The sequence below is a fragment of the Polypterus senegalus genome, chromosome 1, assembly GCF_016835505.1.
Source record: "Polypterus senegalus isolate Bchr_013 chromosome 1, ASM1683550v1, whole genome shotgun sequence".
Classification (NCBI taxonomy): Eukaryota; Metazoa; Chordata; class Cladistia; order Polypteriformes; family Polypteridae; genus Polypterus; species Polypterus senegalus.
Window position 1 is genome coordinate 203,584,524 of NC_053154.1, and position 18,863 is coordinate 203,603,386.

At 34.9% G+C, this 18,863-nt stretch overlaps 1 protein-coding gene across 2 annotated transcripts in view; it reads right to left on the minus strand.

Moving 5' to 3' along the window:
• LOC120538091 (regulation of nuclear pre-mRNA domain-containing protein 2-like) overlaps nucleotides 1-18,863 on the minus strand; it is an 89,019-nt gene that overhangs the window by 27,692 nt on the left and 42,464 nt on the right. The window contains exons 3-8 of one of the 2 annotated variants that reach the window (XM_039767530.1): nucleotides 13,015-13,133; nucleotides 9,627-9,679; nucleotides 7,758-7,884; nucleotides 7,293-7,468; nucleotides 6,097-6,415; nucleotides 5,746-5,976 (exon numbers count right to left, since the gene is read on the minus strand). In XM_039767530.1, the coding sequence (XP_039623464.1) occupies nucleotides 5,746-5,976; nucleotides 6,097-6,415; nucleotides 7,293-7,468; nucleotides 7,758-7,884; nucleotides 9,627-9,679; nucleotides 13,015-13,133 (1,025 nt within the window). Of the gene's footprint in view, nucleotides 1-5,745; nucleotides 5,980-6,096; nucleotides 6,416-7,292; nucleotides 7,469-7,757; nucleotides 7,885-9,626; nucleotides 9,680-13,014; nucleotides 13,134-18,863 lie in introns of both variants that reach the window. The other variant, XM_039767521.1, reaches the window with a different exon arrangement.

Here is an 18,863-nt window from a genome sequence, read left to right on the forward strand (position 1 = left end):
GGCACAACGGTGTTCCCAAATACGCACTTTGTTGATAAACTGAGCGCACTGCGCACTGAGTTCGCACGGCGCTTTGGTGACTTTGAAGAACACATTTTATTTATATTTCCAGGTTTTGTTATGCACCATGTTCATATTTGAATTTGTATAATTTTGACAGGATATATTTTTATGGAGAGCAAAATCTTTTGGGATATTTAAAATTTAAGTTTATTTTTTATATAAAATTACATAAGAGTAAAGAAATTTGAATGTTTGTTCTTTTAAGATTTACTTTATTTCTAACTTGTATAATTTAGACAGGATATATTTTTATGGAGAGCAAAATATTATAAGTTATTTAAGGTTTGAGTTGATTTATTCCGGAATAATATTCTGTCGACTAAATAAAAATTCCTTCTATTTAAAATTTAAATAGAACTTGAACAGATACGATAGTTCATAATATCCAGGCAGACTTGCACGTAAGAGCGGGAGTCATCCGTTTTAACAAACAGCGTATTGCACTGATACGAAATAGCCTGCCCATTTAATTATTTAGGAATGGATAAATAAATTAAGATTTTGTACAAATAATGTTTTTCATTTTTCTTCCTTTATGGATTCTGGCACCCCCAGCAACAGTTGCTCGCACCCCAAAGACTGTATATATGTGTATATATACACATATTATGTGTGTGTGTGTGTGAAAATATATATATATATATATATATATATATATATATATATATATATATATATATATATATATATATTTATTTATTTATTTTTTTATACAGGGTGGGCCATTTATATGGATACACCTTAATAAAATGGGAGAGGTTGGTGATATTAACTTCCTGTTTGTGGCACATTAGTATATGTGAGGGGGGAAACTTTTCAAGATGGGTGGTGACCATAGTGGCCATTTTGAAGTCGGCCATTTTGGATCCAACTTTTGTTTTTTCAATAGGAAGAGGGTCATGTGACACATCAAACTTATTGGGAATTTCAAAAGAAAAACAATGGTGTGCTTGGTTTTAACATAACTTTATTCTTTCATGAGTTATTTACAAGTTTCTGACCACTTATAAAATGTGTTCAATGTGCTGCCCATTGTGTTGGATTGTCAATGCAACCCTCTTCTCCCACTCTTCACACACTGATAGCAACACCGCAGAAGAAATGCTAGCACAGGCTTCCAGTATCCGTAGTTTCAGGTGCTGCACATCTCGTATCTTCACAGCATAGACAATTGCCTTCAGATGACCCCAAAGATAAAAGTCTAAGGGGTCAGATCGGGAGACCTTGGGGCTATTCAACTGGCCCACGACGACCAATCCACTTTCCAGGAAACTGTTCAATCTAGGAATGCTCGGACCTCACACCCATAATGTGGTGGTGCACCATCTTGCTGGAAAAACTCAGGGAACGTGCCAGCTTCAGTGCATAAAGAGGGAAACACATCATCATGTAGCAATTTCGCATATCCAGTGGCCTTGAGGTTTCCATTGATGAAGAATGGCCCCACTATCTTTGTACCCCATATACCACACCATACCATCAATTTTTTTGTTCCAACAGTCTTGGAGGGATCTATCCAATGTGGGTTAGTGTCAGACCAATAGCGGTGGTTTTGTTTGTTAACTTCACCATTCACATAAAAGTTTGCCTCATCACTGAACAAAATCTTCTGCGTAAACTGAGGGTCCTGTTCCAATTTTTGTTTTGCTCATTCTTCAAATTCAGTGTGCTGATCTGGGTCATCCTCGTTGAGATGCTGCAGTAGCTGGAGTTTGTAAGGGTGCCATTTGTGAGTAGCTAATATCCGCCGAAGGGATGTTCGACTAATGCCACTCTCCGGTGACATGCGTCGAGTGCTACTCTGTGGGCTCTTGCTGAATGAAGCTAGGACAGCCACTGATGTTTCTTCATTAGTGACAGTTTTCATGCGTCCACAGTTTGGCCAATCCAACACTGAACCAGTTTCACGAAACTTAGCAAGTAGTTTGTTAACTGTAGCATGGGAGATGGGTGGTCTCGTAGGGTGTCTTGCATTGAAATCTGCTGCAATGACCCGGTTACTGCGTTCACCAGACATTAACACAATTTCTATCCGCTCCTCACCATTGTTTTTCTTGTGAAATTCCCAACAAGTTTGACCCTCTTCCTATTGAAAAAACAAAAGTTGGATCCAAAATGGCCGACTTCAAAATGGCCACCATGGTCACCACCCACCTTGAAAAGTTTCCCCCCTCGTATATACTAATGTGCCACAAACAGGAAGTTAATATTACCAACCACTCCAATTTTATTAAGGTGTATCCATATAAATGACCCACCCTGTATGTATGTATGTATATATATATATATATATATATATATATATATATATATATATATATATATATATATATATATATATATATGACAGCAACACTCATCACTCACAACAGTGACAAAACAATTACATTGACAATCATGTTATGTTATTTTCAAAATGTTTCCTTTTCTTTTTCATTGCTTCTTTAACACACTACTTCTCTGCTACGAAGCGCGGGTATTTTGCTAGTTTTATATAAAATGTTGTGTATTTTATTTATTGACTATTAAGCTATTTACTGACTGACTTAATTGGACAAACTCATAAACCTTGTGCACAAACTTCATGTGCCTGTAACTAGTACGCGCAGCCAGAGCAAACTTAGCTTTGGCTATCAAACGAACACAAATGTTGCACTGTAAACATGAAAAAAACAATGACATTAAATAAACTGACATTTTCAACAGGATGTGTTAACAATAAATGAAAATCTGTACAGACGAGTAATAAATGATCAAAAACATCGAAAAAGTATTTAAATCAATTATATTGGAGTAAAATGTAATATACATGATCATAATAAATGAAATACTTAATATCTCTGTTACCTCAAGATTTCCAAATGTATGGAAACATTGTGAATTGTTTGCAAATAATTCCTTCAATTCAGGTGCTGAGCTAAGAAAACCCTGAATAACTCATATTGCTGCTTTAATTTTTATAAAAGCAACAATACATTTAATGGTTAAAGAACATACATGACATGCAAACCATAATGCTAAGTTTATTGAGCAATTAATTAAAAGGTGATAACTTTGAATGAATATTACTTCACTAACATGGTACAAAAAAATATTGGAATAAATTTTAAAATTATAGAAGGGGAGGCAATAAAGAGAAAGAGACTGTAATCTTAATAAGAGTTATGTTGATAAATGATGAGATTACTAGAAAATAATGAAGAGAACAATATTGCAGTGAAAATGCTAACAGTATATAAAGTGAGTAGAGGCCTAAAGTATAAAACTTGCTTAAACTAAGAAGCAAAAGTCAAGATTTATAAAACAAGAACTTTGAGTGGGAATTGGCTTAAATTAGCAGAAAGTTTTGACTATCAATAAGCACTATGGAAACTTTTTTAGTGTTGGCATTTCAGCAAATCCAGTCAGCAGGAGAATGAACAAAAAAGTCATGTTTCATTGCGTATTTCAATGATGCATCAGGCACATTCTAATGTCTGTCAACCTATTCATTCATCCTTTCTCTAAACACAGTTGTTCCAACCCTGTAATAGAAAAGGGACTATATGATTTCTGCATGATAATCTCTGTAAAGAAGCCTGCAATTCAACACAAAACTCCAAAAGGATGGTTCTAGGGCAACTAAATTGGCTAAATCAGTCATCATCATGGAAATGAACAACAATATCATTAATGATATTTAAATGACAGACAACTGTGTTTTTCTGTTCTTCTGTGTATTTTAGTTGTGGCAAAATAAGCACTTATTGAAGAAGTCAGAAAATGTACAAACAGCATAATATTCTGGTGCAACTTAAGTTAATTTGAAAGTTGGAGCATTTTCTTTAAATTTATTTGCTTCATCAAAGAAACACTTTACATTTTTGATTTTTAAATATTTTGCCGTAGGGTAAGCATCACGTGCTATGGAGAATTGCTCAGACCACCAGCCTGTTATTTGAACAGGGAGGCACAAGACATATCCACATGTCTTTAATTGCTCATGAAGACTACTGATTATTTTTTCCGACAGTACAGTATGTGTAAAAGTTATTCAAGTTGAAATAACTTTTCTCAAGTTAAATCTGAAAACAGTGAACCTAACTATAATTTAAACGGAGTACTTCTCTATCTGTTTTATGAATTCAAGACATACAAGTGAGAATTGCTTTGGTCAGGACTGATTATAGTATTCATTGATCCATGCATCCTTTTAACATGTAGCTGGAGCTTATCCTATCAAAGAAATAAGCAACAGACACAGGCAGATTTAACCCCCGGATAGGGTTTCAGCTAATCGCATGCAACAACATACAAATTGGGATGATTAAGCACTGGCAATTCACCTAATCTGCATGCATTTGGACTGTGGAAGGAAACCAGAGCAAACACATTCAGACCCACATGCATAATCCACAAAGGGAGCACTTGGATTGCAATCCCCAGAGTCCTTGCTACAAGACAGCAGCACTGCTGCTGGATCGCTGTGCACCAAATTCATTGATTAACATTTATATTAACTGTGGCCTTGAAAAAAAAAAAATGTGAAAAACGTCACGGTGGAACATGAGCAAAGGTTATATGGGTAGATGATGAATATTCAAAAAAGCCTTTTGAAGCTATACATGGTTATAGGCTGGAAGTGATGGCAAGTTGCAGGTACACAAATGCATAGTTTTAAGCCGATTTGATATTTATAAAAACTTGATGTGAAACCTGGTTAAGTCTAGGAATGGTTTAATATTCTGTTTGTTTTTTTTGTCGCTGTTTGTGCTTCTAGCCTAAGCAAAATGTTAGTATGGAAGCCAGATTTTACACATGAAGCCCCAGTTCTACAACAAAAAGATGTTTGTTCTGAAGGGATAAACAAGTGCAACTAGCTTTCTCAAGACAATATTTTCCTTTTTCTTCATTTACGTTAACTGCTATAACAGGATCAGGCAGGCAACAAGTACGCATTATAGCAGATCTCTTTAACCTTAAAATTAATAAACCTGTCTGTTAAAAAACTGCCCACCTGTTGTCAACACCTTAAGGAGTGATGCAATTTCTTTCCTAAAAAGACTCATCTTTATCACTTTACAGTATCTATCAACATTTAGTTCTACCAGTTTTAGATTAACTGTTATCTGAGAAATAATGAGAGAAAAAAAAAAAAAAAAAAAAAACACAACCGGGCTTAGTTTGGATGGCTTAAAATACTACTAAACTTAACCTAGACTGAGAGCTGAAAGAAAAAAACAGGACTTCTATACAGGTGTTCTATTTGGATTCTTACAGAAATTATCAGCAATTATTGGTTTTAATCAAAATTACATAATGAATTAAATTTTCTTACAACACAAAAAACACATTTCTTCAGTAACATCATAAATGGGAGTATGAGTGTCCTGAACTTCATGCAAAAGAGAGTAGGATCAAGATGGAAGGGGTACCACAACAGAAGTAGAATGGGATAGGAGTGGGTGACTTAATCAACAAACTGAGAAAGAGATTGTCAGTGAATGTTAACTGACACATACATGAAAAAGATGAATCCTACTCCAGTTAATCACATCAAATTTGTTCACTCCCATTCTGTCGTGCCTCTCAAAGGATGTACTTTAACTGATGCTACCAGGCAACGTGCAACAAGTATCCCCAAAGTTACAACACCTAATTAGATACACATGAGTAGCTGAGCCTATAGTTGTTATCACTTACCAGTATTCTTCATTACAGAAGTAAGACTACTCAGGATAGAGCTGATTTTTCCTAGGTCCACATTGGCAAGGTTTGGTAGTGGGTTGAAGGCAAATGGTGGAGGATTGCCAGGTGTCTTAGCTGGAGACTGAACTGCAGGTTGAGCAGCAGACTTTGAGATGGTTTCGACTGGCTTCAGCACAGGAGATGCAGTAGTCACGCTGGCACTCTCGGACTTCTCCTTTCGAGATTCTACTAAAAAGTGTTGGGGGTGGGGGAAATTGATGTGGTATTACAATACTAAGATTTCATGCAAAAAACTTTTATAAACTACAAGATACAGTTATTTGCTACAGTTAACATTAATCTTACCAATTATATGAGATGATTCATTTCCTTCATCATCAGATAGTTCCATGTCCTCAACATCACAATTGTCTTCGGTTGGCTTTGGACTGGAAGATTTTGAGCTAAGATCTCCAGCAGGTGCTTCATCGACTTCTTTTTCTTCTGCCCTTACACTAGGCTCACTATCATCCATTCCATGGAACGGGGACTCTGAACCAGTAGGTGAAGGTGCATCCATACTAGGAGAAGGTATTGGAGATTCCTCCGGGTCAGGAAGACTTGTCTTAAGCTGATCAAGTTTCTTTTTTAGGTTGTTAACTCTATTTGCAAATGTTTTATATGCCTGCAAAATAAGATATTTAAACGAGGATTCCAACATACACTTTTTTCAAATACTCAATATTTATACTGGCAAAGCATATTTTAACCCTTAAACCACCAGAACCGGATATAGTCGGTTCCCAACACAATTTGCCAGCACGCCGGAGCCAAATATATTCAGAAAAGTACTTTCGTTGAATGGCGCAACCAGCTACAGTCAGTTTACAGTGCAATTTGGAAGCACTCTGAAGCATAGTATATGTGGCGACATACATTCATTGAACTGCGCAACCGGCAAAAGTTGTTTCTCAGTGCAATTTGCCAGCACACCGGAGCCGAGTATATTCGGCGATGTATATTCATTGAACCCCACAACCAGCTATAGTTGCTTCACACAGCAATCTGCCAGCACTCTGATCAGTCAGTGCCGTATATTCGTTGAGAAGCCAGCTCACAATCACTGCTGGCCCCGGCAGAACTGCAGCTTCACTGTCTCTGGGACTGAGCCCCTGCACTAGACTAGCCTATCAGCGTCACCGTTTACCTCCGTGTGCTTGCATGCAGCCAGTTCAAGCGCAGTTGGCTCTGTGATTTACTGAATTTCATCAATGGTGTCATTTGCACCTTGTACATATAATAATTGATTGCTGCAGTAGTTTTTTTTAGTTTTCTGTAGTTTTTACAGTTCATTTGCAGTGTATAAAATGATCAATGTTGCAGTAATTGTGATGCTCTTTGCATGAAAAAAATGTGTTCCATTAAAATTTCACATTTTCTTTGTGAATTGTGACATTTACTTAAAAAGTGCAGCAAAAAAGTATTTGCCGTCCAGGGGTGTAAGTATGTCGGCGGTTTAAGGGTTAAGAAAAAACAGGTATAAAATAAACAGAGCAACTTACATTAGCAACTATCTTGACCTCCTTGTACTGTGCTTCATAGAAAATATCTGCATTCTCCAATGCCTCTATTATCCTAGGCCCATGTTTAACCTGCTTATCCAAAAATGAGACAAATTCCTCAAGTTTTGCACTGCCATCTTCAAAATCCTTGGAGAATTTCTTCCCTCCAGCTTTGTCTATTTGTTCAAAAGACATAATAAAATACAAGTTTATTAAATGGACTTGCCAAAAATTAGATAAAATGACTAAAAAAGGGTCACTTCACAGTGCAAATTGGGTACTACAGAAAGAACTACAAACTAAAGATTAGTACTTCTGTACTTATGTAAATATTTACAATTAAATCTATTTAAAAAGAAAAATATCACAAACTTTTCTGATTTCACATTTTTTTCTTCTAAATAATTCCTCATTATTTTTTTTGGTTTGTTTTTTGTAAATAGACTTCAACAGTTGGAAACTAACCTTTCAGTCTTTTAAGTGTTTCTGTGCTGCACACATCCACTCTCATTGAAGATAGCTGTTTCTCCTTCAACTCTATATCTTCTACTGAGCGTTTGTATGCAGCCAGCTGATCAATGAAGGTCTGTGGCTGCAAAAAAACAAGGGTGAGATATTAAAACTGGAAGAATACGTTAACTTTCTCTGTCCATAGCATGTTATCTAAAGAACATACATGATTCTATATGAAACTAATCTGGACAAATAATCACTTAGGTATTTGTGGTGTGTGTATTTAATTCATTGTACTTTTAGCAAAAAAAATTGTTTAAAAAACATTCAGTCATGAAATGTAAGAATTGCCCTCCACCTAATCTACTGCCCTGATAATGTTCGCCCATAATCCTTCTAATGCTTCAAAAGAAAATCAGCTGTGCTCAACTACCACTGTTGTGAACACCCTATTGCTGTCACTCAAGGTGCAAATAAACGTGGCATTGGTAACTGCTGTCACTTTCTGTGGCAAATTTTAGGTACTAATTGTCAAAATATGGAACTTCCAGTAGGTTTTCATTAAGTATATGTCTGCATTATGCTCCATTTAGGCCCCCTCTAGACCCTGACTAGTCTCCCAATCCCTGCCGCTCAAAAACAATCCCATAGCTTGAGGCTGACGCCACCACCTTGCTTTACCACTGGAATGATACTACCCAGGTGTTGAGAGGTGCCTGGTTTACTGCAGACATGACACTTAGAATTGAGGCCAAACAGTTCAGTCTTTCATCAGACCAAATAATCTTGTTTATCACAGCCTGAGAGTTCCTTAGGTGGCTTTTTGCAAACTTCAACTGGGCTTTCATGTGTCTTTTATGGAGGAGATGCTTCTGTCTAGCCACTTTGTCATGAAGCCCAGATTGTCAGAGTGTTGCAGAGGTGGCTGTCCTTCTGGAAGTTTCTCCTATTTCCACATAGGGTCTCTAAAGGTCAGCCAGCATGCCGTCTATATTAACACGGCCCTTTTCCCTGATTGTTCAGTTTAGCCATGCAGCCGGTGCTCTTAGGAACCTTAGGAATGCTGCATAAAATTTTTTGTAGCTTCCCCAAATCTGTGCCAACACAATCGATTATCTAAGCTCTGTAAGCAATTCTTTCAACCTCAAGGCTAGGTTTTGTAGGACCATACAGAGACAGATGTGTTTCATTCATGTAAAATCAATTGAATTGACCACAGGTGGACTACAAACAAGGTGTATGAATATATTAATGATTAATATAATAAGATGTACCTGAGCCAAACTTCAAGTGTCATAGCACAAGGGTATGAATACTTCTGTCAATGTAGTACTTCATGGTTATATTGATAATAAACTGGTATTAATAAAATAGTTTTTGCTTTGTCATTCTGGATTGTTGCATGTTGCTTGATGCAGTAATTAGCATTAGGTTGTAATGTAATAAAATGTTTAAAATTGAAGGGGTCTGAATGCTTTTTGAAGGCATTGTGATCAGATCAGGGAAAAGTGCCAAAAGACTGCCATTTAAAGCTTCAGCGTCTTACTTAACAGCTTAGTAAAAATCTAGGAACATTTCTATTTTGGATAGTACTTAAATATCACCACAGCCTCAGAGTCTAAGCAATCCAAAAAAATTGCCAAAACAAATGGCTTTATGTTTAGATATGCCATGCACAAAAGAAACTGGAAATCTAGGATAGTTCTGTTAAGAAAAATAATACACTAGTCTGTGAAAACTGGAAGACTCAAATTAAGAGTCATTATTAGTGAATTATTTCTCCATTGTATCTGGCACAACAGTCACTATTTAAAATATTAAGATTAAAAATATCCAAAAAATTGTATAATCTCTACATGGAAAATAAAATCTTCATCTTACTGCAAATTCAGCAACAATTTTAGATTTCAGCACTGCCTTTGGGTTGACTGCAACTATGAAAAGAGAAAATAACATACATTAAAGTTTAATGACACAATAGGGGGGAAAACATTCAGCAGTAATTCCACCAGTACCTCTATAATTTAGGATATGAAAAAGACTAACAACAGTTGAGTACTGGTGAACTGAAAAAAAAAGTTATATAAAGTTCAGGAAAAATCCATTAAAATAATCAAACAAAAAACATAGCAAGGGCATTTCTTTCACTTGATTTTATAAAAAAATTGTATTACAGAAAATGTATCTTAAACAGTATGATTTGAACAATTAAAATTATCTACCAAGAAGAAACTCAATTAATATTGGTCAAGTAGAGAGAAAATGAAAAGTAAATCCCTAGATGTAATACATATTTCTTATATATACATATTTTTAAAATAAACATAATATGTACACAGACATACATACATACATACATATATAAATACGTACCCGACTGATACGGACCATGTAGAAGATGTATAAAAATGTCAATCTTTTCTAAACAGCTCACACAAAATTTAGTTTAAATCTTTTGAATTAATGCTTAAAGTCTATACTTCAATCACATCCCGATTGCTATATTTTTAATTCCACTGTGGTGGTGTACCAAGCCAAAATTATGAAAATTGTGTCACTGTCCAAATACTTATGGACCTGACTATATTTATGTATATACATAAATATACACACACACACACACACACACAAAGACATATATACAGTATTAGCCAACCCGCGGCGTAGCATACGCCGCATAATTATGTGCTGATGGGTGAACACTTCCTGAAAGACAAAGATGTCCAAACGGGGTGGGTTTGAGGATACGACTGTAAGTGAATGAAAAGTTGGAATTTTGGAGAGAGCAACATACTATTGTCCGTGACTGAAAACTGGAGGACCGCCGATGCGCCCCCACCTCCCAGAGCGAGGGACGGGGCTGGATGGAGTTCCTCTAAGATGTTGGACGCCGACCGCTCGGGGGTCGCATAACTATTTAGTAGGAGGGAGTTGCTCCTTATTGTTATCGGAATTAACCAGACAAATCACTCCACCAACTAAGAACAGCCATGAACCACCACCCACAGAATGGAGATAAAGCTATCAATCTGTCAATCCTATCCGTGTCCGAGCCGGGTGAGGTTTCCCGTATTGAGTCAAATTAAGCCACAGGCTCCACTCCTGGTGGTGCCCTTCCGTCAATTCCTTTAAGTTTCAGCTTTGCAACCATACTTCCCCCGGAACCCAAAGACTTTGGTTTCCCAGTTGGCTGCCCGGCGGGTCATGGGAATAATGCCGCCAGATCGCCAGTCGGCATCGTTTATGGTCGGTACTACGACGGTATCTGATCGTCTTCGAACCTCTGACTTTCGTTCTTGATTAATGAAAACATTCTTGGCAAATGCTTTCGCTCGAATTGTTGGTGGGCGGGGCTCTGTCAAGTGTATCACATGGTCTGTCTTGCGTGCCGTGGTAGGCTGCTTAGTGAATATCACATGGTCTGTCTTGCATACTGCTTCTTGCGTGCCCTGGTCGGCTGCTTAGTGAATTGTTGGTGGGCGGGGCTCTGTCTTGCGTGTGTCTTGCTTGCCATGCCTTGCGTGCGTCTTGCTTGCCTTAGACTTAGTGAATTACATATATATAGATTTGCATACATACAAACATATACTATTTTTTTATATGTATTCTAAGTTAAAAGATTAATATAAAAGACAATTACAGAATGGCAGCTTTTATTTCTGGGTGATGTTTTATATACTGCTCAAAAAAATGAAGGGAATACAAAATCATCACAGCCTAACACCAAGCATCACAGTCTGTATATATAACAGACCATAATGGAAAAATTAACATTTATGTTTAGTATCCCAACTCCAACTGAGCAGCAATATTGGGACAAATTAAAAATAAATATAAAATAAAGCTGGTTAAGGTTAGCATTTGGTCACATACCCTTAAGATGCAATAAATGCCCAAAGCCAGCAACCGAATGAAATCATCAGACTCTTTATAACTTCCTTTGGCAGGCTCTTTCGAGCCTTTAATGGCAGGCTCTTGGTGCATGTCATGTGGCTTTTCTGGCTTTAGTTTGCTCTTCAGTAAGTGAAATACATTCTCAACTGGGATTAAATCAGGTGACTGACTTTGTCAGTTCATAATTTTCCATTTTTTTCCTTTCTGATGAACTCCTTGATATGTATGTTTCAGGTCATTATCTTACTGTACTATGAACACCTGTTCAATGAGCATGGAGACATTTGTTGGAACTGAAAAGATAAGATATTTCTGTACACTTTAAAATTCATACTGCTACTATCATCATCATTTAAACCATAACAAATGATCAGTGAACCAGTTTCAGAAGCTGCCATGCATGCCAAAGCCATGATGTTTACTCCTTTATGCTTTATACATGAATTGGTTTCCTTAGGATCATTTGCAGTCCGTCCTTTTCTCCACACCTCTCCCTTCCCATCACTATTATAAAAGTTAAATATCTATATCATCTGCCCATAAAACTTTGCTCAGCATTATACTTCTTTGGAATTGCCAGTTTGGCCTTTCTGTTCTTGGTGCTGATGATAGATATGCATAGTTTAGTGCAGGTTCAATGACTACAATCAACCCTACACTCTCCCGAGCACGTTTAATGTCTGTGTGGATAAATAAGGGAAAATGGAACACCTCAGCTATTAGAATCGCCTGTTATTCATTTGCCCCAAAACTTCTGCTTTTTCCAGTATTGTTCATATTATGTGTAAAACATTGCCCAGAATGTTAAAATTCTCTATTTTCGTCTCACAACTTTTCACTTATAATACATAATGAATACGCAGCAAAAACAACCATTTAACCTCATTGTCAAAGTATCTTTGTTTCTCACTGTACAGATATAGTAAATAATATCAAGAGATGAAAAGTATAAACAAGAGGGAAAAAAAACAGAAAAGGTAATATCTAAATTGTAATTTGATCTACAAGTAGGGAAAAAAATTGAGATTTACTTGTTTGTTTTGTCATACTGCCAATCCCTAATACAACCATGTGTGGCACTTAGCACTTTATTACTGTTTTAGTGGTAAGACATGGGAATACCCCAATCCAGAGTAATTTGTATGAAAAAATATTTTGAAATAGTCTGTAGGAAAATGCAGACACTGTCCTAGAGAAAATGTACATTTAGAATGTTTCTTGTTGTATTATATGAACACAACAGCTATTCTCAACCGCAAGGTTTAGCCATATCTCAATTTAAATAAAAATACATATACACACACACATACACATATAATATATATCTCAAATTAAAAAGATAAAAAAGGATATTAGAAAATAAATATTTTCTTACTCTGTGCTTCTTTTTTACCAAGACCAACTTTTAGTTCTGATATAAGTTCCTCTGGGTAAACATTCCTTTCTTCCCAAATAGTGAAAATCCGCTCCACAGATTTACGTACAGATGGGTCCCTATTTAAAAATATTTAAATGAATAGTAGCAGTTAATATCACATTTAAAATGCAAGATGTAAAAAAAAAAAAAGCAACAGCAGCATAGCAAGATTCCATTAACAGATGTACACAAACAAATGAGAAATTCTTAATTTAAATTGTATTAGAATTGTCTTAAAAGACAAAACTAAAAATAAACTATTTTCACACAGGCTAAAAACATACTGTCAGTGGATTCCAAGAGCAAGCAGCTATTAATTAAGCTGGTCACATTTAACATTAAAAAGTATATATTAACATATTTTTAGTAATACAAATTTTCTTTTGCTTTAAGACATGACAACTTAAAGTCAAGAATCTATATTGGAACTTGGTGTCAGCACTGGGTGAAGCATTCCTTTAAGCTATCACAAGTTTTGGCTCAAACAGACAGAAAAATAATTTTGGTGGCCACAAACAGTTAAAGAAATGACTAAGACGAGTTAAAGCTGTAAACTGAATAATATGCTCATCCTAACCTTTTGAACCAATGTAAATGTACTTCTAAATACATCTCAAACAATGTAATTCAAGGCCTATGAATTTATTTTTATAAATAATTTCAACTATCTATCCCTTTGTATCCATGGAAAATAAACGAAGAAAAAAAAAAAAAAGATATCCAAGCAAGTTCTCCATAGAAATGTTGCTAACAATTTTACTAAATATTTTCACTAATGATAAAAAAGGGTCTTTACTATAATTTTATACCATGTTTCCTAGCAAATGATGTTCATCTAAAAGAATGATTAATTTATGGTTTATTCAAAATTAAATCAGACCCTTTCAATAAGTTATAATAAATGCTGAAGCAAAATCTTGTGCATGGAATGCATGTATTAGTGTTTCTCCTATAATACATTAGGAAAATTGTAGCTAAATAGATTTTACTAGGACTGCACAAAAACTCTCTAATATTGCATTTTAAGAATTATATAATTTAATAATATGTAGCAGCTTCATAAACTTATTGTTAACTGCAATTTTGAAAAAATATTTTTTAAGTCCGATAAAGCAAAATTAACAGCTTTCACATTTATATCTACATTTTAGATTTATTCAAACGTATTAAAATTTGAAGGTTCAAACTTGAAATTAACAATATGAATGTCTTTGTTCATAGGGGCAATATGCCACAAAGTACATTTATGCATGACTTCCTAAACAAGTCTGTTCACATTTTTGACTGAATATATTGTTGTCATGACACAGATAGCATTCTGCTCCTTTTGCAAAAGCAACTCCTGTTTGTGGCTCCAAAGCACTTTCACTTTATCCTAGGTTTCCAGGTGTATCCAGAGGAAAAGCAGAGCACCTTATATTCCATGCTTTGGGTTTCGTCGTTCTTGTTGCAGACAGAAGCAAAATGAATTTAGTATAGGAAAAAATCCAAATACTCATGGTTACTCTCAGCTTTACTTCTCTATGTTCTAACCACAGATGTGGAGGCAGGCCTCAGTCATTGCAGACTTTATTTTTTAATGTAAATATTGTCAATTTCTGGGCTTAATTTAGGTCATTGTCTGTAGCCTTAAAAATAATAATAATCTGACTCTTAGTTTTCTTTGTAGTGCAGAAAGATTCACTGCCAGAATGACTTCTGTGCACAGATATTTCTTTTGATTCATTAGGGTTTTCAGGAATTTTATATTATTTATTGTCCCTACCTATTCTTCACAAGCCAACTAGGTGTAATTGTAAATCACAAAGTAACAAATGTAAACAAAAAAAATTGTGCAACTTATTCTATCTGAAACATACGATCATTTATAAATTTGCAGTAGAGGAACTAATCTGTCAGTCTTTCAAATGCCTTGCTTCTTCCACTACAAGCTTCCAGTAGTGGACTTTAAGATTGGATGGGGGATAATTTGAGCATAGTGAATCCACACAAGCAGAACAAGAAAATTCCCCCAAAATTCCACAGCAAAGACAAAGGGTACTGTAATCTACATTCATTCAGGTTAAATGTAAGGGGCAAGCACAGAAAGGCTGAGAAAGAATGACGGAGTTTTCTGCTACACAGAATGCACACTCATAGTCAGAAGCCTAGAAAATTAGCTAAGTTGAAAAGGTTATTTCTGTAACCCCAAGGCCCACAATACCAAAACTACTGCTTCACATAGAACAAACTGTTGATAGGGGGACATCATCCTGCATAAATTCTTTAGAAGAAACATATTAGGACTGATTTAAAAAAAAAAACCAAATGAACCAATTAATTCACTGCATCATTTATAGGATTTACAGTAAAATATGACAGTGTCAGGAAAGAAAGTTATGAAGAAGCAAAATAATAAACTTAAAATGACACAAAAAACTTTAGACTACAAGAACATATATTGAAGAAAGGAGGTCTGAGACTTTTGGAAAAGCCTTTTTTGACTACAGTAAGTTAACAACATAATTATAATATGGAATTATTTGACTTCCAAGAATGGGAACCACTTGATCGCTTGAATACTGGGTTCACTGTTAACAGAAATACATTAGAATCAAATAAGGCAATCGATAAAATGAAAAATGGAAGCCTTCTTCAGGAATAAAAAAACAATTAAAAAAATGAAAGAATAAGCAGCACTGAAAATTTTTATTTTGACCTGGTCTGTTCTAAGATACTGATTTTGTACTGGATGATTCTTTGAGCAAATTTTCCAATTCATTATTAGAAAGAGTTTTATATAACTAGTTATGTAAACAAGAACATAACTCAATACTGAACTTCAATGAAAAAGTCTGCCTTCATGAGAGAGAGCAAGAGAGTGAGAAATAAAACCTCTTGCCATTTACAACATATTAAAAAAGCAAACAGTTCCAACTAATCTAAAAACATCAAAAACAGCATCATTATGGTAAAAAAATGCAAGTGCATATACCCAATTTAAAACTGAAGAGTAACTCAGCATTTATTTAGTTATGACGAATAAACCAAGTTTACTCTGCACATCATGGGAAATTTCAGAATTTTATTCTCATGTTAAGTATACAGTACATCTTTGAATTATCTAGCAAGTGTATTTTAAATGTAGGATGTCAAACTGCCAAGTAATATAATGATCATAGTGATATTCACATTTTCAAGACAATAAAATGTGTATATTTCTCCAAACAGCTTTGTGCTAATCCAGACATCATCATTTAAAACTGCATTTTTTTCTCAGACAACCATTATGTTCATACATACAGTAGCACTTCTAAGAACAGCATATCTGTATTTTTGATTTGAGAACTAGGATATGCAAAGTCTAAAATACACAGGGTGGTGTTTGAAGACAGATGTACACTTCATATAGAGGCAAATTTCAAATTCTCCATGTACACTGTGGTTTGAGTCCCTCTCTTTGTGTTTAAGAATTTTGAACAGAAGTACAAGTGCAATGTGAGTTTTCAGTGAAAACCTACAAAACAACTGTACTTTTCTATGAAAGACTCAACTGATGATAGAGAACATATTTCTGCAAGGCAAAAATGGCCTCCAGAGGTTATAAGAACCCACAGTGGACTCAAACACTAATTAAATCTATTCACTTTATGCACACTACATTCTATTGTTGTAGATTTAATTTTAAATGGATAAATTCGCCAGTTATGCCCTTTAACCTAGACACAAAATAACCCATAATGACAAAGTGACACTGTTTTCCGAAAGATGTGCAAATTTATAAAAAAAATCAAAAACTTAAAACGGTCATTCATATAACTATTCAGGTCATTTGCTATGGCACTCCAAACTGTGGTCAGGTACATCCTGTTTGCATTACTTACCCATACTTATACAATACAAAAAATAGTTTTTAATATTCATTTTCAGTGTTGAATTTGCAAATGAAAAACAATTTTGCCCTTTACATGAATTGTTTTTCCACAAAACAATATTCTTGGCTGTCAAAAAGTTTTTCTTTGTAACTGATTTTGCAATATATTCACCATTATTGTATTTTAATGATGCTGTTTGAACTTAATCATTTCTAGTATTAAATCTCTGATTAAAGCAAAACATTTTTTTTTTTTTAAACAATTGTTAACTACAATGAGCACCACTGGTTCATGTGTGAAGACCTAAAAATTCTTACTGGGTCAGCAGACAGGGCATACAAAAGCCCCATGTCTTCTCTGTTAGTGGGACAGCAGAGTCAAGCCTAGTGCCAAAAACATCATCAGACCTAGCTTGGTAGATCCAGATAAAGTGCTGCTACCGCTGCTTCATATTAAGCTTGGTTTAACAAGGTATTTTGGCAAAGCCCTATAAAAAAAATGGAGGCAATTTCACATACTTAGACAAACCTAGAAACTTTCAGTACAAGTCTAAATTAAAACAGGGCATTTTTGATGGACATATTAGAAAATTAATTTTTGATGCAGAATTTACAGGGTGCAATGAACGACCTGGGTTGAGAGCCTTGGTTAATATTCAAAGAAGTAATATCTAAGTTTTTAGGTAACAGTAAAGACCCAAATTACAAAGAAACTGTAAAAAATGTAAAAAAAAAGTTTTCACTTTTTGGATTTCCATGTACTTTTCCCTGAATATCTTTAAGATTCCATCAGGAGACATGGAAAGATGGTACAAGAGATGTTGGAATGTTAGTATGATGGCAGAATACTGCTGGAAAATACATAGGGATGCAGCAGAAAAAGTGTAGAGAAGACAGACCAAACAAAATTTTGTTTGAAGATAAAAAACAGATGCTATATGCAAGTCAATAAATGTATTATTATTTTTGTTACTTAATTTTAAAAATATTAGATTGACTAAATATTGTCATGTTAAACTGATTACAAAACAATACTATATGCAATAATAGTGTAATTTGTTAAATTTTAATTTAATCTTTTCAATTTTGTACTTAAAAGTGATGTCATGAAAATATTGTAATTATATGTTTTTTTTACTGAGCTCTTGAATGGAAATAAAATTATTCACAATTAAAAAAAAATGTATGGGTTTGATTTTGCAGACATTTGTTATCCCCGAGATGTGTCTAGATATTTATGCAAGTCCACAGTTCCAAAAAATACAGCCAAGATAATGCTAGAGTGGCTCTGGGAGAAGCCTCTGTCCTTCTGTGGCCCAGATAAAGCTCACACTTAAACCCAATAAAATATCTGCGGAGAGACCAGAACATGGCAGTTTAAAGATGCATCCCATCGAATCTAGCAGAGCTTGAGAGCACCTACCAGGAAGAATAGAATAAACTGGTGAAATCCATCAATGCAAAGCTTGTAGAGACAAGAGCATGCAGAAAGTGAAGAGTTATGAATACCTGTTTAATCCACTGTATTTAATAAAATACTACTCACAAAATGTTTACAGTTTTTGTGAAAATGAACCCTTAAAATAAATTAAAATATACACTAAAGAATTCAGACTTGCTCATCATAATTTAGCATGTGGCATTTTTAGATCTAATGACTGCCCATCAAAACTTATGAATCACAAATTTTCAAATGTTTTACTAAAACTGAAAATTTCTATTGACTGACAGAAAAAACTACTGTAGATGTACACAGTCTTTACACTTACTGCTGAATAGTTCAAACTTTAAGAAAACAGACATACAGGTAAAATTACGTTACAATGAACTCCCAGGGACTTAAAAAATATTTTGTTGAATCACTGCTGTGCAATTGGGTGGGAGGAAATCAACACGGATATTAACTAAATGTGGAAGTATGTTGTGTGCAGCACAGTTATCAACCAGAAGCCAA